The following is a 15,538-nucleotide window of genomic DNA, read 5'->3' as shown; positions in this document are numbered from 1 at the left end:
TTTAAGATTTAAACAAAAACAATTCATTTATTCTAGTATTGACAATTTCCATAAGTCAGTCCTTGAGGACGATACCTGGAGTACTACAAAAGTCGTAGTGATTTTTTTCTCTAGTTTTTCTTGACCAAAGTTGCTACATAAAAAGGTTAGCTAAGTATTTTGCTACAACAAAGAAGTTCGATCAAGTAACCATTGTTCTAACATTCCATTGTAGCATTTAAATCTTGGACTTTAGCAATCTAACTTCAACAAAATATGTCAACACAAAAGTGGTGAAATCCAATAAAAGAAAACAATAAATCGAAAAAACAAAAACCTAATTAACCTAATAGCAAACAATTACTTTTTTAAACAAAAAAACCAACTAAACAAAGTTGGTCCCAAACAACGACACCATTTTCTTGACAATAAATTTATATCATAATTAAAATATTAAAACCTAAATACATGATAACCCTAATTAAGAAAAACCAGAGATCGAGTTACCATAACTTTGTAGATTTAGTTGTCGTTCTTTAGGATCAGCTATATGTGTTCAATTGTTTTTAGGTTAAAATGATGAATTATTTTCTAAAGTTAATAAAATCCTAATTTAAATAAATAGAAATAAACTATGGATAGAAATTTCTTAACATATATTTAATGAAATAAATCATATAAAGGAAAATGTCTTGAAGAGTTTCACAATTGAGTGTTGAATCCATAGATAGAGAGGACATTGTAAAATCTAACGTCTAGAATCAAAGTCAATCTGAAATCAAATTGGAATGAAAAAAGAACATAAAATAAAAGAAAACATAAAACTTTATTGAAGAATATATAGGAGAGAGGTCAATCTCTTTTCTCACATTCTACCCTTTAAAACCTAAAAAGACTTGAGTTTAAATAGTAAAAACTAACCTAGATACATGACACAACCTCTTTGGCCAAAAATATCCAAACACAATTAAAGGTATCTCAAAAATCATAAAATTCTTAAATCTTAGGCTTGTTAGACTCTTCTTTAGGCTTGAGAGGCCCAAAAATTGAAGAAAAGAAAGCTTAGAAGGGCTTAGTTCAAAATACAATTAGAAATTCTCTTGAATTTCGAATTTAGCTTCTATCAATTTTATGCTATTACTTTTAAATGGTCATATCTCGCTCATTTCAAGTCTAATTTATGCACTATTTGAAAAGTTGGACTCCTAATTTCTTGGGCTTTAAAATAATATATGGTTTTCCCTAAAAGGTTTCCAAGAAGTGGCTCAAGATTCAATGCAAAGTTAGGTGTGCTATAATTGCTTTTGTTTGAGTTTAATTTTCATTTAAACTTGGAAACATGACTTCAAAACTTTTCCCTTCATGGTTTCTTACCCCTCTAACTCTCCATAAAGTTCATTGCTGGTATTTCATGCTTATGACTCACCTTTTTGGCTTTTCTTGGTTCTCATCATGTTTCTCAAGTCTCAAATCTTTCTTTAGGCATATTTGACCCATTCTTCTTATTTTGTTGAATGTAACTGTGGTAACTTGTATCTTTTTTCTCCCTTAAACTTGAAATTAATCTCAAAATATATGTTAGATCCATAACTAAGGCCTTAGCACCAAGTCAAGTTAATTTTAATAAATTAAGCATTTTATGTTGCATATGTCATATCATATCTGTGCTATTAGAGCACATATATTAGCTCCAATCATCTTCCATCATGCTCATCTTAAACTTACTAAGTATGCATTTATGCAATTTTTTTCTCTCACAAAAATAGATATTAGTAGCATCAAATATAATATTATTAATATATATTTGAATAATAAGTATATTCTTCTCCTTTGTTTTAATAAAAAAAAAATGATGTCAATGTTTCCCACTTTAAAATTAACCATTTTCAAGAAGAAATATTTTTAATTTTTCATACCAAGCTCTAAGTGTTTGTTTTAAACTATAGAATGTCTTTTTAAGTTTAAGAACATGGTTTGAATAATTATAGTGATTGAGACCGGGAGGTTGTTCAACATAAGCTTCCTTTGAAATATATAATTTAAGAAAACACTTTTCATATTCATTTGACATAAAATAAAGTTTTTGAAATAAGCAAAAGCAAGTAGCATCCTAATAGCTTTTAATTTATACAATAAGTGCAAAGGTTTCTTCATAATCAATTCCTTCTTCTTGATTAAACCTTTGGGTTGTTAACCTAATTTTATTCCTAACAATTATTACATTTTCATCCATCTTGTTTCTATATATCCATTTAGTTCCAATTATGGTTTGTTTAATTAGCTCAGGAACTAATTCTCAAACTTCATTTTTTTCAAATTGATTTAATTCTTTTTACATAGCAATCATCCGATTTTCACCTATTTTAGCTTCACAAATATTCTTAAGTTCTATTTGAGAAATGAAAGCCAAATTATTGTAATATTTTTCAAAAGAGATCTAATTCTTACTTCATTGGATGGATTACCCATAATTTGGCCTTATGGATGATTGATGACAAACTTTCTAAGGATTGACCCCTAAAAGTAAGACATGATGTAACAAAGTCAGATTTGACTGTCCCTTTACTATCCTATTTATTCATTAACATTGATTTAAGCATTCAATCCATATTTCTTACATTGTACACGACTTAGGTGCATTCGAAGTTGCACAAAAGATACAAGTCATGGGTTCCTTGTAAGTAGATTGGTTGTTTACAATCAGTCCATGGATATAGGCAATCTAATAGAGATTATAGTGTACCACTTCCTACTTGGAGAGATAACTTGTCTTGGCCGTCAAGATGGTTTTCCTATGATGAGTGCACTAGTATATGTGATACACATTGGACAGGACCTACGATGAATCATGATGTAAGGCTATCAATTGTCATGATTCACCAAGCTACTATACCACATGGACTCTCAACCATGAAAGAATACCGAGCTTGTGTTGAAATCAACTAGAGGCTTTGACCTATGGGTAAGACCCTAAAGTGGTCATATATCCCTATAGATTGGGTCACTGTTGATGGAGATTGGTGACAACGGGTATTTTCAATAGAGACACTATGATATTTCATAGGATTGAGATAGCTAGTGTGTTCCCTTAGGTGATCTAAAAAATGTGATCATGAAATCTGTGATCGTAGTAATTTCTTTCGTAGAATTTGACATATGCTCCCAAGAGTTAGAGTATATTAGTTGATCACATAATAAGTGAGATATGTTAGTTGTTCATGGGGGGTCTACATGCAATAGATAGTAAGTCAAGGACCCGAGCTTTGTCTCATTGTTATTTACAAAGGATATTGGAATATAATTGATTCTCTATAATGAGATGTTGAACCAACTTTGGATTCTGAGGAAGCCAATAATCTTATGGGTCCTAATGGTTCCCGTTTTGAGCTCATATACCATGTTGACATGATTTATGAGAGTTAGATTAGCTCTAGGTTCATTCTTGTGTATATAGGTGTTTTAGTAATTACGTAAAGTTGCACAGGGGATGATGAACAAGGTCTCTAGATTGGGCTAATTAATTAATTAGATAAGCATATGTGGTTAATTAATCAATTAGGACCGGTTTTAGGCTAAATTAAGTGACCCAAGCCTTGATGAGTTCAAGTCACTTAAGCCCAATTGTCAACCCTATAAATACCCCCTTAGAGGTTAGGGTTTCCTAATGGCTTTTAGATAGTCCTCTTCCACCTCCACACACACACACACACACACACACACACACACACACAGAGCATAGGTTTCCACCATTCCAAAACCCTCACTTTGGAGTGTCGAGAACATGGTTTGAGTCATTGGGAGATAAATCTTAGGTGAATGAGACCTCTAAACTATTCAGGCATGTTCTTCACCGCAAGAAATTGATATGGAAACATCAATATCTAGGTATAAGTATTATATCTCTACATCTATAGTTAATAATGGTTTTTATGGTCATTTTATTCTATTGTGATAGATTTAGAAATGCTTAGAGATAGACACATGCACCCTACGAGATCCAAGGACAAGGAATGGAGAAATCCGAGATTCTTAGCACTTTCAATCTCTTAGAATATTTTGATTTGACTCGCTTTGCTTTTATTGAGGAGGTAGAAATCATGTTAAGTGAGATCTTACTTCCTTTGGATCAACACTTCCTTACTCATGGTAAATTGCATCTTTAATTTTTAGTCATTTCATGTATTCTTCCAATATTGAATCATCATCAACATCTGTTTTTTTCTTGAAAAGTATTGTTAGATTCATCAAAGATAACATGGATAAACTTCTCCACAACCATGGTCTTTTAGTTTAAAACTCTAAAAGCTTTGCTTGAAAGTGAATAACCAAGAAAAATCTCAACATCCAATATTGCATCAAATTTTCTAAGATTATCTTTGGTGTTTAGAATAAAGAATTTGCAACCAAAGACTTTAAAGTAACCAATGTTAGATTTTTTTTTTTTAAAAAAAAAAATCTCATAGAGGGTTTTCTTAAGAACAAGCTTTAATAAACCATAATTTAGAACATAACAAGCAATGTCAATCACTTCTACCCAAAAATATTTAGGTAAATCATTTTCTTTAAGTATGATTCTTGTCATTTCTTGTAAAGTTATATTTTTCTTTTCAATTACCTCATTTTATTGAGAAGTACTAGGAACCAAAAAAAAAAATTTATGTTCAATATCATGTTTATTGCAAAAGGTTTCAAACTCAAAGTTTTCAAATTATCTCTCATGGTCACTTCTTATATAAGTAGTAGTACTTTTTTTTTTCTTTTTTTTTTTAATCTTTTTTACAAAACTTTGAGAAAACTTGAAATGTCTCTTTTTCAATTAAAAAGAAAGTATTATTACCAACATTTCCTTGACTAATAATCCTTCCTTTTGCATTATCCTTAAATATTACAAAATCATTTTTTCTTTTGGTGAGAAAGACAAATTTTGATTCGTCTTGAATGATGTGTCTTGAACATCCATTATCCAAGAACCAATTGTCTTTCTTTAAGCCCTACAAGACAAGTTAAGATGATTTAGGTACTCATATCTTCTTAGGCCTTTAAGGGTTAGTGCTATTTGATTTTGCAACCTAAACCATTTTTGTCTTAAAAGTCATAGCATTTTGAGATATATTTCTAAGAGGACAAGTACTACTAATGTGATATCCTCTTTCACAAAAATTACAAGTAGTGGATGAACTTCCTTTTTTAATAAAATATTTTTTAAAAAAAAAAATTATTCTTGGATGACTTATAGCCCGACCCTTTTTTATTAAAAAATACATTTTTGTCTTGTAAGAATCATCTCAAATGCTTTTTGTCCACAAGAAAAAGATTGAGAGAGAAGGTCAACAAATAATTTTTCTTTTCAAAACCTCATTTTCTTTTTTTCAAGAAAGGTCTTTTATTTTTCACCTTTTTCAAAACTTTCTTGCATATCCTTAAGTCTTTTTCAAGACTTAGGATTTTATTTTTAGGAGAAATATTTTTTAAACTAAGTTTTTCAAGGTCTTCATAGAGTTCTTCAAAAGATTCTTGTACATCCTCATAATCATTAATTTCCATGAAGCATAGGTTGACTGATTCATTCTCATTTTCTTCTTTTGTGGAGTCATCACTATCACTCCATGTAGCCACTATAGTCTTCTTCTTTCCTTTTTTTTTTCTTGGCTTTATTCTTGTAGAGAGGGCAATCATACTTGATATGGATGGGTTTTTTGCATTTGTAATATTTCAAGTCTCTCTTATCTTTTTCTCCATTTGACAACTCCTTTTGAGAGTCGTTCCTTGGTTGAAACTTCTTTCCCTTGTTCTTCTCAAACTTGATGAAAATTTTTAATTTTCTAGTGATGAGTGTAAAATCCTCGTTTTCTTCACTAGCTTCATCCTCTTCATCTTCTTCATCAATGGTAGAGACCTTGAGAGCAATGATCTTATTCTTCTTGTCTTTCATCCCTTGATGACTCCTCATGGTAATTTCATGAGTCATCAATGGTTCAATTAGTTCTTCTAAAGGAAGCTTTGTGAGGTCCTTTACTTATTGCATGGTGGTGACTTTGGTTTCCCACTTCTTTGGAAAAGACCTTAGAATCTTCATCATTTTCTTTGATTTTTTATAGATCTTTCCCAATGCTTGAAGTGATTTAATGATATAATTAAACCTAGTAAACATCTCAACAATGGATTCATTATCCTACATAGAAGATAACTCATAACTATGCACAAGAATGTTAATTTTATAACTCATAACTATGCACAAGAATGCTAATTTTAGATTCTTTGATTTGATTAATTCCCTCATGAGTAATTTTGAGTAGTCTCCAAATATCCTTAGTAGATTCACATTGGCATACGCGATTATTCTCATTTCTATCTATTGCACAATATAGATAATAAATAGCTCTTGCATTTAATTAAGCTTTCTTTTTATTTCAAGCTCATCTCATTTTGGAACAACCACTCCATTCTCAATTTTGGTTGGAACATGAGGAGTACCATTTTGAATGTCATCCCAAAGATCATAGTCAATGGATTTTAAAAATTCTGACATTCTAGTTTTCCAATATGAATAATTGGTTCTCGAAAAAAAAAATGAAGTTCGATTAATTGAAAACCATTCTATATGAGATGAGTTTGAAGAATTAATCATATCCTTATATATTGTTAAATCAAAAAATAAGACGCATGACTCTAGTAACAATTATGAAAAATGGCTAATTAGGTTAAGAGAATCACCTAAGAAAATGGAGGGGGGTGGAATCATATATAACAACCAAAAGCAAAATGACAAGTAATAATAAGCAAGATAATAAATGAATAAATGAGTAAATGATAGGAAGAAGAAATGTACAAACTCTTTTTTATAGTGGTTTGACAATCTGCCTAGGTCCACTTTCCTTAAGCTCCTAACTAAATGAGGGTTCCAATAGCACCAAAACTTTAAGGCTAAAGTTTTCAACCTTCTTATACTTGGATTATTAGGTTCCAATGGACCTTTACAATCACTTCCAATGTACGAATAACTTGAAGTCTTTTCCCTCTCAATGAGTAGATAAGGAATGAATTCAATGGTCCAATCCTAGAACAAACTTGGCTTAAAATATAAGAGAAACTAGATTATATTTGAAAAGTGCACTAAAGGAATTTGCAAGTTAAAAATCAATACACTTTAATTAAAAGCTTTGAATTTGAAAAGATAAGGGTTTTTCAATTAAATGTCATTGGTCCCATGTTTATAAATAGAGCAGGGCTCTTCAATTTATAGAAAACAAGCTTGGGCACCCAAAATCACAAACAATACCCTCAATCAATCGAGTTCACCAATTGAGTAGCCATTAAGGCATCTAATGCTCTATAGGTAATTATTAGGGTTTTTTTAAGCTTAATCGACCCTTAATTGGCTAAACACCTGCTACTGAAAAAAAAGAAAGAAGGGTTTTTGTGTACCCTCAATTGGTCCTTGACCAATCGAGCTAGTTCCCTAAATGGTTCAACTCTCCCTCAATTAATAGCCCTTAAAACGGCAAAAGAAATTCCAATTTGACATTTGAATATTTTAATAGCATGTGTAACTCTTTTTAAAACCCTTTTAAGTAAGATTTGAAAGAATTTAGATTAAGAATTTGAATTAAAACATGGATACATCCAAAATTATAACAAGAAGAACACTTTTAGGCTCAAGTAAGAATGAAAACCTAGCTTTTAAGTCCATGAAAAAAGGTTCAATACAAAGTGCACCGATAAATATCATCTTACAATTTTTTTTTTAGAGCATTTAAGGTCTTCAATAAAATCAAATCTTCATGTCATTGACTTTTTTTTAATAGTTAGTGAAACCTTCTTTAGTATTTTTTTCATTTAAACTTAAAAACATTATTTGATTTAAGTCGTTAGTTAATCTAAACTTTGTTTTGTAATTATCAAAACTCAATTAGGAGAACTTTTACACTAACAAATATTATATAAATTAAATTTATAAGTTTTTACAAAGTCCTGGAAAAAATATGACCATACACATCCTTAAATTTTTCAGAAACAATTTTTTTATTATTATTATTTTTTTTGTCACCGCTTAAAAAACTCTCAATATTTTAATGAGATAGAAAGAAACTTTAATACTGCATTAAAATAAATATAAAAATTAAGGAAATTTAAAGAATAAACAAAGAAATTGATAAAAACATGCATGGATCAAATCAGATAATTATAAATGAGGACAAGAATATTCATATAAGACAATTCTAAATTCTCTTACAATCAACGCACCATTTTATCTTCTTTTTCAAATCTCTAAACTACCTGAGTAGCCCCACTGGAAGGCTTTTGGAGCAGAGAATCATCGGAATAAAGCCCATGCTTTGCCGAATCATACTTTTCCCCATCTCCCCACAGCGCGTACGCTTCCTCGCCGTGCACGGCGTCGTCGCCGATCAGCAGCTCCTCCTCCGGCATCCTCAGCGGTAGCACCACCTTCACCACAAGGCATATTATGGAAGTCACCACCGCGTTCCACCCAATGATGAAGGCTCCGCCGGCGAGCTGCTTCAGGACCTGGATACCGCCAGAGCCGCCGTATACGGCGCCGCGGGAGTTGGTGACGGGGAGGAAGAGGCTGCAGAGCTCAGGCTCGGCGAAGATGCCGGTGAGGATGCCGCCGAGGTAGCCGGCGACGGCGTGGGTGTGGAAGACGCCGAGAGTGTCGTCGATGTGGTGGAGAAGAGTCCAGCGCTTGTGGAGGATCATCATGGTGAACCATGGGACGCTGCCTGAGAGAATGCCCATGACTATGGCCGCCCATCCTTGAACAAGTCCTGCTCATTCATTATTTACATGTCATCTTATTATCAGTCCACCAAAAAATAAAACTTAAATTTAAAACATGGAATAAGAAAAAAAAACGCATGGATGTGACCTGCAGCAGGAGTGATGCAGACAAGGCCAGTGATCATGCCCTGAACAGCGCCAATCACAGAAGGCTTCTTGAAGAAGATGACGTCAAGCCAAGTCCACACCAGGAGGCTGGTGGCGGCACAGATGTTGGTGTTGAGGACTGCCATGGAAGAGTCAGTGTTAGCTGCATAAGGGTCTCCTCCGTTGAACCCGGCCCATCCCAACCACAGCAGCCCCGCCCCTGCCAGCATCAGCAGCACATTATTTGGGGGGAATCTCTCCCTGTCCTTGGTTGATCTTGGCCCCACCTGTACACATCACACCATCTCCTTCATCACCTTCACGTTCACACACTTACTAATCTTTCAACTTCAAACATTAATACACATGTACTAAGTTTGAAGAATCAAAAGGACGATGAATGAGAAACATTGTGTTGTGATAAAAATGATCTTATTCACCTATAACTTAACTTAGATGTTAAGCGATTATATTTTATCAAAAATTATTCAAAAACCAAAATAATAGTCAATTAAAAATAGTGATGCGAAGTCACTAATCATTTTTTTCAGCTTGATTTAATTTTATTTTATTGATAACTACACATGTCTCTCTAACTTAGGTTTGGAATTGGATACATGCAATCCATTGGATAACATGTTTCCATGTATAATCTGAGGAAGATGAAATATGCCGTTAGTCAACACTCATTTTTATTCCTTCTTATCCTAATGAAAGTACTAGAGTTTGGGAGAGGCAAGATTCAATGAACTAAAAAAAATGATCTAGTCTAGGGCAAGCAACATGCAGTTTCTTTTTCTTTTTTTTCTTTTTTTTAATATATGATATATTTGGAAAAGTCAACCTTGTAGTATTATATAAAGATATAATTTAGAAATTAATTACGGTATCTATATATACAGTGAACTTTGAATACTAGCCATTGATATAAAGAATCTAATAGGGTGGTCACTCTTAACTAGTTGTCATGCGCGCACCAAAAATTGGCATCTATATATCTACCATTGAAGAATCCTTTGATAAGGATGGGAAAAATAGAAAATAGAAAGAAAACATATGAGATGTTAGACAATTGAGGAGAAACAAGATAAAGAAATTTAGGGGATGTTAAAAGTTCATTTCCAATTAACTATTTAGATGAAGATGAGATAGAGAAGCCATGAGTTAGTGGTGGACAATTTTTAAGATGCAGCTGGCTAATATTAAAAATAAAAAAAAATAAATCAAAAAAACTGACCCAATAGGCAGTAGTGAAGCCAGCAATTCCAGAGGAAAGATGAATGACATAACCACCAGAGTAGTCCATGACACCCCAATGAAACAAGAAGCCACCACCCCACAAGCTGAAGGCCCCAACAGTGTAGCAAAAAGTGAGCCACAGCGGCACAAACATCATCCACGCCCTTATATTCATCCTCCCCAGCAGCGACCCCGCCAGCAGAATCACCGTGATGGCCGCAAACACGCACTGGAACCAAACCATCGTCGCCATCGGATAGAAGGGCGTCACCATCGCCGTTTTCTTATGGTGATGCGTGGTCGCCGTCAGAGCCGATTGCTTTAGCAGGTACTTCTGGCCCAGCGCAGGCCCGGCCTTCCCCCAGAATGGTAGAAGTCTGTCGCCGAAGGACATCTTGTAGGCCCAGATGACCCAGCAGAGGACCACCGCGGCGAAGGCGTAGAGCGCCATGAAGGCCGAGTTGACCGCCCATTTCTTCTTCACCACGCTGCCGTACAGGATCACCAGCCCGGGCACGCTCTGGAGGCCCACCAGCGTGGCCGCTATCATCTGCCATGCGTTGTCTCCCTTATTCAACCAGTCCGGCACGGACGCCGACAAATTATAGGCACCGGGCAGTGTAGATGCCATATTTCAGCACTGTCTTGCTGTTATGCTTGCAACTTACAAGTCGGCTTGAAATGTTGAAAAGTAGAATCCAGGGAGGGTCGATCTAGTACTAGAACATATATAACCGGTGGGAAGATTCTTCAAAACCGTATCTTGTCGTTTTGTACAGCTTGCTCCAGGGGCTGGGATCTGCGTGAATCTTTTCTACACCTCGAATCTTACTTTTTCTTTATAGAATTTTAATTATCACAAATTCACACCTAATCATTAACAGTTAGGGCCTTTACTCTCAATTTTATAATAGTTTCATTAAATTTCAATTATTGTATTAAAAATATATTTTTCTCGAAAATTAATTATTATTTAGATATAAATATGCTTCTCATCTTTTTTTTTAAGAGAAAAACGAAGAGGAGTGATATACTTTTATACTTGGAAAAATCAAAATGAAAAATTGAAAAATATATAGTGGGAGGCAAATTATATTTGCATCCATTTGAATAATGAATTCTTTTAGAACAAAAATATCTTTTGACAAAATAACTAAAATTATCCTTAAAAAAAGAAAAACTCATTCATCTTCGTTCTTCGTGTGTCTCATGCACTGTAGTCGAACATTTACATTATATAGTTTGACCTTCCAAGTTCGAATCATATTTTTAAAATTTTTTTTCAACCCATAAATAAACTCTAAAATAAGTAAGACTTAATGTATTGAATTTATTAATAAGTCTAATAATTTCTAAATATAATTTAAAACTCAAATAGTGAACTAATTAATATTAAAAATTTATAGATAAAAATTAGTTCAACTCTATTATTTCTTTTCTACACATAATTATATTTTTTTATAAAAAAAAATTGTAAAGAAATGAACTTCAATTTCTTTACTTCAAATCAAGGGACACTTGAATTATTAATGATTTATTAATTTTTAAAAATTACTTAGAACTCAAGGAATAGATCTAATTACTTTGAAAAATAATAAACCAAACTGATTCATTAATATGAGTCATGACTTATTGTTCTTCTATGCACAACCATATTATCTAATTTTTTTTATAGGGTAAATAAATTCAAAATTAGGTGAGACATAACTAATAATTTTAATTCTTCAATATATCTTTAATTTTTAAGAATAACTTGGAATTAAAAAAACATAAGAATTAATTTCAAACTAAATCAGACTATGCTAGAATATTATATCCCTAATTAAGTACTAAATATGTGCATGCAATGAAAAAGTTGGTTTATTTACATGTTTAAAAGTTAAACTTTATTAGTTTTTAAATTCATTTTAAATAAATTATTATTTTTGAATTATAATTATCATTTAAAAAAATTAATTATGCTCTTATGAAGATGTTAATTTCCATATTTTTCTAAATGTACTAAAATGACATTTTTTTTAATAAAAAGATCTAATTTATAATATTACTATTCATATCTTACTAAAAAGTATTTTATTTTTTAATTTGTTTATAATTACAAAACTATTTTTATTTTTAATAAGACTTGAATTAAATTAAATCAATATCATATAAATTGAATTCACAATGTATCTAAAAAATCAAAAAAAGAAAATTATATTATAAAAACAACATATTCGAATAAGTTTTTTATTTTTTAGGTTTTGAAAAATGGTTATCAAAACAACTTATTGAACACTTTTATTTTTATAGAATATTAAAAACTGTTTTTTGTTTTTTAATTTAAAAAACAAATATGGGAAAACATGGATAAACGGGTCCTAATTTAAAAAAAAAAAAAACTTTATTAGAGTTCCAGTATTTATTATTTAAAAATTATAAATTAGGAACATATTTTTTTTTTTTTTAAAATAAGAATTAAATTGAACCAAAGGAGAAAGTAAAAATGGTGACTTTTATAATTTATTCCACAAATGAAAATGGAAAATGAGCAAGAAATGTACATGTTTGGAGTGTTAGAACAACCCAAATGGCATGATCTTGGTTCCCTAAGAATGATACAACCCACCACCCATTTGGGAAGGGCATATGTGGCTCCATATATGATATATGTGATATTAAAAGCAACACGCATATATCATGTGAAGCACTCACATGAAGTCCTCGTCAACCATGCCTTAGAAATAAAGTGCCTGCAACCATAACATTTTCTTATAAGCTGCCAAATGTGGGCCTATGGCTTTTTTTCTTCTCATTAAGCTTCTTCAATGGAATAGCCGAAATTAAATAATTAATTAGAAAATGTGTCCACACCAAAATTGGTTGTTTCTTTGGCTGTTTTATTGAACTACATGTTGTCCTCTTCGGCTCTTCCCATTTGGCAATGACTAATGCCATTGAGGACTCTCTCTCTCTCTCTCTCTCTCTCTCTCAAAATGTGTCCACACCAAAATTGGTTGTTTCTTTGGCTGTTTTATTGAACTACATGTTGTCCTCTTTGGCTCTTCCCATTTGGCAATGACTAATGCCATTGAGGACTCTCTCTCTCTCTCTCTCTCTCTCTCAAAATGTGTCCACACCAAAATTGGTTGTTTCTTTGGCTGTTTTATTGAACTACATGTTGTCCTCTTCGGCTCTTCCCATTTGGCAATGACTAATGCCATTGAGGACTCTCTCTCTCTCTCTCTCTCTCTCTCTCTCTCTCTCTCTCTCTCTCTCTCTCTCTCTCTCTCTCTCTCTCTCTCTCTCTCTCTCTCTCTCTCTCTCTCTCTCTCTCTCTCTCTCTCTCTCTCTCTCTCTTTCTCACACATTTCGTAAAATATGTAAATAAAAAAATATTTTATTTTGAAAGTTCATCAAACACCTCTCTTATTTTGAATTAAAAAAGAGACCAGTAAAAATGTTAAATGAGAAAAATAAAAAAAGTATTTGATGGAATTTTAAACTAATAGCGACTAATGGTATTTAGTCAAAATCTTAGTAAGATTAATAAAATTAACTCATTTTTATTTGAAAAATAAGTTAGAAATTTTAAACTAATCGAGACTACATGTGTTTAGTCAAAATCTCAAGGAAGATCAATAAAATTAACTCCCTTTTTATTTAAAAAATAAATTTTAAAAAATGATAAATGAACAACACATGTTATTGGCTTTTAAAACCATAAAAAGTAGTTTTTAAAGATAAAATTCAACTTTTAAGACTGGCTTGATAGAACTTTCAAAGTAGGTCTCACCCATTTAAATACGCTATAATTTTAAAAAGGGACACATTATGAATATGTTTGGGTTCCAAAAAGTTTGAAGGAAAATAACATGAAAAGAAAATAAAGAGAAGAAGTAGAGAGGAAAAAAAGTAAAAGAAAAATAAAAAATAGATTTGACGTTAATAAATTAGATTTATATATTACTTCAAACTCATTTTATCTATAAAATATTTTTCTTAACTTGTTCTTTTCTTTTCTTAGTACTTTTTGACAACCGAACAAGCCTATGTTATTCCTCAAACTCAATGGGAAGCAAAAATTATCCTTATTTTATACAAATATTTTATCCAAAATATAAAATCAATTGCAAAAAAATAAAAATAAATAGTTACATTAATTAACTCGTAAGTTGATTAATGGAAGAGTGGTCTTTCTTAAAATGAAATTTGAGATGCTATTAATATAATTTGAGCTATTTAATAAAATTATCCAAACAATTATAACTTTTTATAGACTAAAATCAATAATAAAAAAAAAACTTAATTTTTTAGTTTTTAATTAACTATCTCAAACTTTCTTATTTGTTCATTCTTAGATTCAATTCAAATTTATATTTAAATTAATAAATAAAAAATCCTTTGGCTAAATTGTTCATACTTTTGTCATTATTAAGATAAATTTAAAATTTAAAATTATTAAATTAGTGAATTCCTTCCAATTTTTATGCATAGTCACTATCAACTTCTTGTATTATTAATGTATTAATAATTATATACTATGATTAATCAAATGTAATTAATCATCTTCATTGACATGCAATGTTGTCATCATGAATTTTTCTAATAAATAAAGATAAAATTTTCATTAAAAAATAATTAAAATTAAAGTCATCTAATTGTTGTTAATGAAGGTTTAAAACATCAACAACAATGGTTTTTCCATTAATTATATTTCTTCTTAACTTATATATTCCATATCTAATGACATGCGATGTTGACATGGAATATAAATTTGGTCCGTAGAGCTGGGTTGAAGTTGATATGAAATGGAGGGATTATACTTTATTTTTTATTTCCATCACATTACCAGTAGGATATGATCGAGATCAAGCTCAACTTATTTAAAAGTTGGTTTGACAGTGATTTTAAAAGGTATTTTTATCCTCAAATTTTTTTATTTTTTTTTTAATTAGGAGTTTGTTTGGCAAGTAAAAAAAACAAGAAAACACGTTTAATAACTATTAACCATTTTTTGTTTTCTGTCTTTAAAAATAAAAAACGGGGCATTTTTAAAAAATATCTTTTAATTATTTCTATTATTTTGTAAGAGTTATTGTTAAAAAATAATTATACAAGCATGTATAATGATTTAAAATAAAACACTGAATATAAAAATTATTTTTAAAACATATTCAAAAATATTAAAAACATATTTAAAACATTTCAGGTTTTCAAATAGATTTTTGTTTTACGAAACATCGTAGAATAGTTTTCAAAAACAACCAAACATAACCTTCAAGAACTAAGAAGTATGAAAGGGGAAAAAACAAAACAAAAAACAAAAGCAAGAATCTCACCATCTTATTTGATTTGTCATGAGATGCAGAAAAAATAAAATATAACAAAAATCATTAATAACTTCTGCACACAATAAGATTAAAAGTAAAGAAGAAGAAGAAGAAGAAAA

General features: G+C 31.1%; 1 protein-coding gene across 1 annotated transcript; it reads right to left on the bottom strand.

The window, feature by feature from the left end:
• Window positions 1-8,128: 8,128 nt before the first annotated feature.
• On the bottom strand, window positions 8,129-10,801 carry LOC117918502 (ammonium transporter 3 member 1-like). The gene is made up of 3 exons (XM_034835209.1): window positions 10,106-10,801; window positions 8,870-9,155; window positions 8,129-8,768 (listed from the first exon to the last, which is right to left on the bottom strand). Exons 1-3 carry the CDS (start codon window positions 10,736-10,738, stop codon window positions 8,248-8,250), a joined length of 1,440 nt encoding a protein of 479 aa, XP_034691100.1. The 5' UTR covers window positions 10,739-10,801; the 3' UTR covers window positions 8,129-8,247.
• Between the last annotated feature and the right edge of the window lie 4,737 nt (window positions 10,802-15,538).

Source organism: Vitis riparia, chromosome 7 (genome assembly GCF_004353265.1).
Source record: "Vitis riparia cultivar Riparia Gloire de Montpellier isolate 1030 chromosome 7, EGFV_Vit.rip_1.0, whole genome shotgun sequence".
NCBI lineage: Eukaryota > Viridiplantae > Streptophyta > Magnoliopsida > Vitales > Vitaceae > Vitis > Vitis riparia.
Note: the sequence above shows the minus strand (reverse complement) of the source record. Positions and strands in the feature narration are given on the sequence as shown.

Coding starts and splice junctions, on each gene's coding strand:
- LOC117918502 (XM_034835209.1), bottom strand. CDS start 10,738: ATGGCATCTACACTGCCCGGTGCCTATAATTTGTCGGCGTCCGTGCCG. Junction 9,156..10,105: donor GCTTCACTACTGCCTATTGG/GTCAGTTTTTTT, acceptor TGATGTGTACAG/GTGGGGCCAAGATCAACCAA. Junction 8,769..8,869: donor CTGCATCACTCCTGCTGCAG/GTCACATCCATG, acceptor ATGAATGAGCAG/GACTTGTTCAAGGATGGGCG.